Below are 3,612 nucleotides of genomic sequence, written 5' to 3' on the forward strand. Positions count from 1 at the left end.
CACGGAAATTCCTTTGAAATAAAATGGTGTCCCAAATTTTGAGCCTTGTATGTACGGCGTGGTTTCGATGATTTAAAATAATAAAAGATTTAAGCTACAATTCCAGTACGTTCAGCTCCAGAAGTTTCTAATTTCTGAGAAAGTGACCCACACTGAGTCACCCAATTACGACCCAGAAGCCAGTCAAGGGGGTTCCCCCCAAAAAAGAAAGCTGATCAGATTCCATTTTCGGAGAAAGGACGTTGAACATGGAAGACAGCACAAACTTTGATGCAAACGCCGACGATGCGGAAAATTTTCAAGCTGACACCGTTGAACTGTTGCAACAGCAAAAAGCCAAGGAACCACCCGAGTACATGACGTTGTTAAACCCATTGCTTCAGTGGTATTTCTTCTTCGCTGGCCAGTGGTTTGCACCAGTGACGCATATCATTGAATCGACGGGGCTTCCACGAAAGCGTTTTCGCATTGCGTACTTGATTTGGCAAGGCACAGTGGTTATCATCATGTGGTCGTTCTTCGCCTACTCGATGGGACTTTTCAGTTCTCTGCGAACGCTAGAAGAAGTGGATTGGCTTTGCCCGCTAACGGACATTAAAAACCTGACGCGCGGACTTTCTTGGATCGTGAACCAACATACAGGCCTTGTTTTTTTCTTAATGAACAACCTGGAACGCCTTCTGAAGGACCTGAAGCACCTGGGCATTACAAAAGACGACGTAAAAGGGCGAGCTTCGTCTGGTTGGCTGTTCTTCGCTGGGTCTGTCACTTGTCTCTTTATACTGCCTCTTGGTATGCACGTAACGCAAATGATGATGCCCGACTTCATGTCAGTGCCAAGGTACGACAGAAACGGGTCACAGCTAAACGAAACCTTCCCACCTGCGCAGATTGTCTTGGATGCTGCGTTTTACACAATGAATCGCGCCTTCGCTTTGCCAGTTTTCTACGTGTTTCTCAATATGCTGCAATTCCTGAGCTGCGGGGTGGAAAAGTTCAAGAAAGAACTTGAAGACCGTCATTATCCAAGCGAAGCCCTAGCCAGAAACAAGGCCATACAAATTAAAAAGCTAATCAGGGACACAGAGAAGGCCTTCCGGTTTTTCCTGGTACTGTACATCGCAATGCTTCTGTTGGCTTCGGCACTCGAAATCTTCTCCGTCGTCGAGAAATTTGAAACAGTAATAACTTCCAACCATACAGTTATTCACTTCCTACCGGCCAGTGCTACTAGTATCGTCAACTTGCAGACTCTGGCTCTTACACCAGGAAATATCAAGGCTTTCCCCCATCCCTTGGCCGGAAAACATTCATTCCCGTATCTTATGGTGGTAATCCTCACGGGTACTAACTCTTCCGGGGGACCAGATTCGACTAACGGATTCCCACACAGAATTCCTTATGGCAAGGTTGTTATTGACCAGTTCAAGCTGAAGACCCAAGAAATCGTAGTCACGGCCCTTCTAGACATCACCCAAAACGTGGTCCTCTACGCCCTCCCACTGTACCAGATGACAATACTCAAAAGCTGCCTGAAAAGCGTTTTAGAGACTGTGGAAGACAGCGATTATAGGGATAACGTCGCCAACGGGAGGATCATCTTCAACACGAGGCAAGACAAGGAAGATTTTAAAAACTACTTCCGAGATACGTGTACCTCCGGTATCCGAGTCCTTGGGAAAGAAGTGAGTTTTCTTTGGACCCTGGTGTTGACCTTTTTTGGCCCTTTCGTCGTAGTGATTGCGAATTTAATGTTCAAGCACATTCATGTCGAGATACCCTGGGACTAGTCAAACTAAATAGTGAAGTACAACAGTATCAATAAGTGACAAAAGTTTCTTTTTTTGCAAATCCTCGTTGGACCAACCGACGACTTGCCGATTTTTTATCCCTGTCATTTTTATTTCGTAGCAACATTTCCCTCCATAAGCGCGGGCTCACTCGATTCTCAGACACGTCGTCTGACAAGGCTCATCTTGAGCAAAACTCCACTTGTTTTTTTCAAATTTGACGTTTTTAATCTGCAGTAATCTTCCTCAGTTGTAGGCATCCCAGTTTATTTTAATTCGGTTTATTAGCATTGTTTTGGTGTTCATCTATTCCTCAGAAAACCTTATTAAAATCAGTGCTGGATCTAGGGGAGGGGCCAGGGGGGCCCGGTCCCCCCCTCCCCCCTTATTCTGGGTGAAAAAAGAAGAAATGACTGAAAGAAGAAAAGCCGGCAGGGCAAGTAAAACAAACTGGGCCCCCACCTTAGCTCAAAGTCTGGATCCACCACTGAAAATGAGGTTTGCATCAGGGCAACAGTAACTCTGTATATTAGACAATTACATGACAAATCATGTTATGACATTTGCTCTCAAAGAGTAAGCCAGTTGAAGAAAAAATAGGCAGCTGGAGAGAAGAGAGGAAGGATTCTGAGAGGGGAAGGGAGAGGAGATTAAATTTTTCTCTTATTGTTCTCTCTTTCTCAAGCACATCTTGTCCTATCCCTCTCTTGCCATAGTACTCCTTGTGTACAGTTATAGTCAAGGTATTTGATAAACGCAAAAATCTTCCTTATGTCGTTGCATTTCTGTTAATTATGCTTGTTTGTCTTCGTGAAAGGCTCCACGCGATGGAGTAAAATGAAATTAATGGGTACTCTGGTGATTTTTAGGTCTGGCGCTGGCCATATTATAGCAGGCTTTGTAGTCTTTGTAACGAATGACATCATGATTGCTTCCATAAACTTAAGTTTCTAGCCTATAACCAGGCATAATCTAGATATATTGACAGTGCTTACCCTTGGCAAAAAGAAAGTTAGGGATAAATAAACCGTGGGATTATTTCAGACTAGTGTTTTTCCTTCAAAATGAATTAAATGTTAACTTTAAAGTGATTTCAATAATTGTAATGATATGTTGTATGATGATGAGCAACATTTTGATTGCTGCTGTTGTTATTGTTATTATTCTTTTACTCATCAGTTAATTATAATAGGTCCACATCAGCTTTATTCGTTGCCATAGTTAGATCTACTCATCAAATAGAGCATGTATCAGTAAGCCCCTCCCCCCCCCCCCCCCCCAACCCACCCCCAGGCCTTGGGTAAAAATCACAGAAGGAAGAAAAGCCAGCAGGGCAAGCAAAACAAAACCACCACTCCCCTCTAAGCTCAAGGTCTGGATCCGCCACTGGTATGTATCTATGTTAACGTACTTGTGCTCAGCCAAGTACTGTAATGAGCAGAAAGATGCTATTCCAAGAAAGCATCCAAAAGATATTTTGTAATGCATGTTATTGACTACATTTATATGTAACAGTTGACTAGTTTAACGTTGAAAACTAATAAAGTTGTGAAAAGTTGTCTTGTTTGACAGTGCTCGATTTAACGCATTTGTCAGAATTTCCATAGATTATGCTTCTTCATGTCAGTACCCAGATCTGACAAATTGATAGGATTTCCGGAGATTGCGTTGTTCGAGAGCGCTCGTTTTGGCGCAAAGTCGTCGGATTTCCGAAGATTGTTTTGTTCAATAGCGCTCGTTTTCTGGCAAAGTCGGATTTCCGAAGATTTTATTGTGTGATAGTGCTCGTCTTGTCACAAAGCTGACAAAGTCGGATTTCCGA

At 43.2% G+C, this 3,612-nt stretch overlaps 1 protein-coding gene across 1 annotated transcript; it reads left to right on the forward strand.

The window, feature by feature from the left end:
• Positions 1-3,349, forward strand: LOC149117561 (uncharacterized). Its single transcript, XM_089277767.1, has one exon. The coding sequence runs from the start codon at positions 249-251 to the stop codon at positions 1,788-1,790; it is 1,542 nt and encodes a 513-aa protein (XP_089133893.1). The 5' UTR covers positions 1-248; the 3' UTR covers positions 1,791-3,349.
• Positions 3,350-3,612: the final 263 nt, after the last annotated feature.

The sequence above is a fragment of the Orbicella faveolata genome, unplaced genomic scaffold, assembly GCF_042242905.1.
Source record: "Orbicella faveolata isolate gen_17 unplaced genomic scaffold, um_ofav_v1 contig_12, whole genome shotgun sequence".
NCBI lineage: Eukaryota > Metazoa > Cnidaria > Anthozoa > Scleractinia > Merulinidae > Orbicella > Orbicella faveolata.

Excerpts from the sequence above, each read along its gene's own strand:
- LOC149117561 (XM_089277767.1), top strand. The coding sequence starts at position 249 with ATGGAAGACAGCACAAACTTTGATGCAAACGCCGACGATGCGGAAAAT.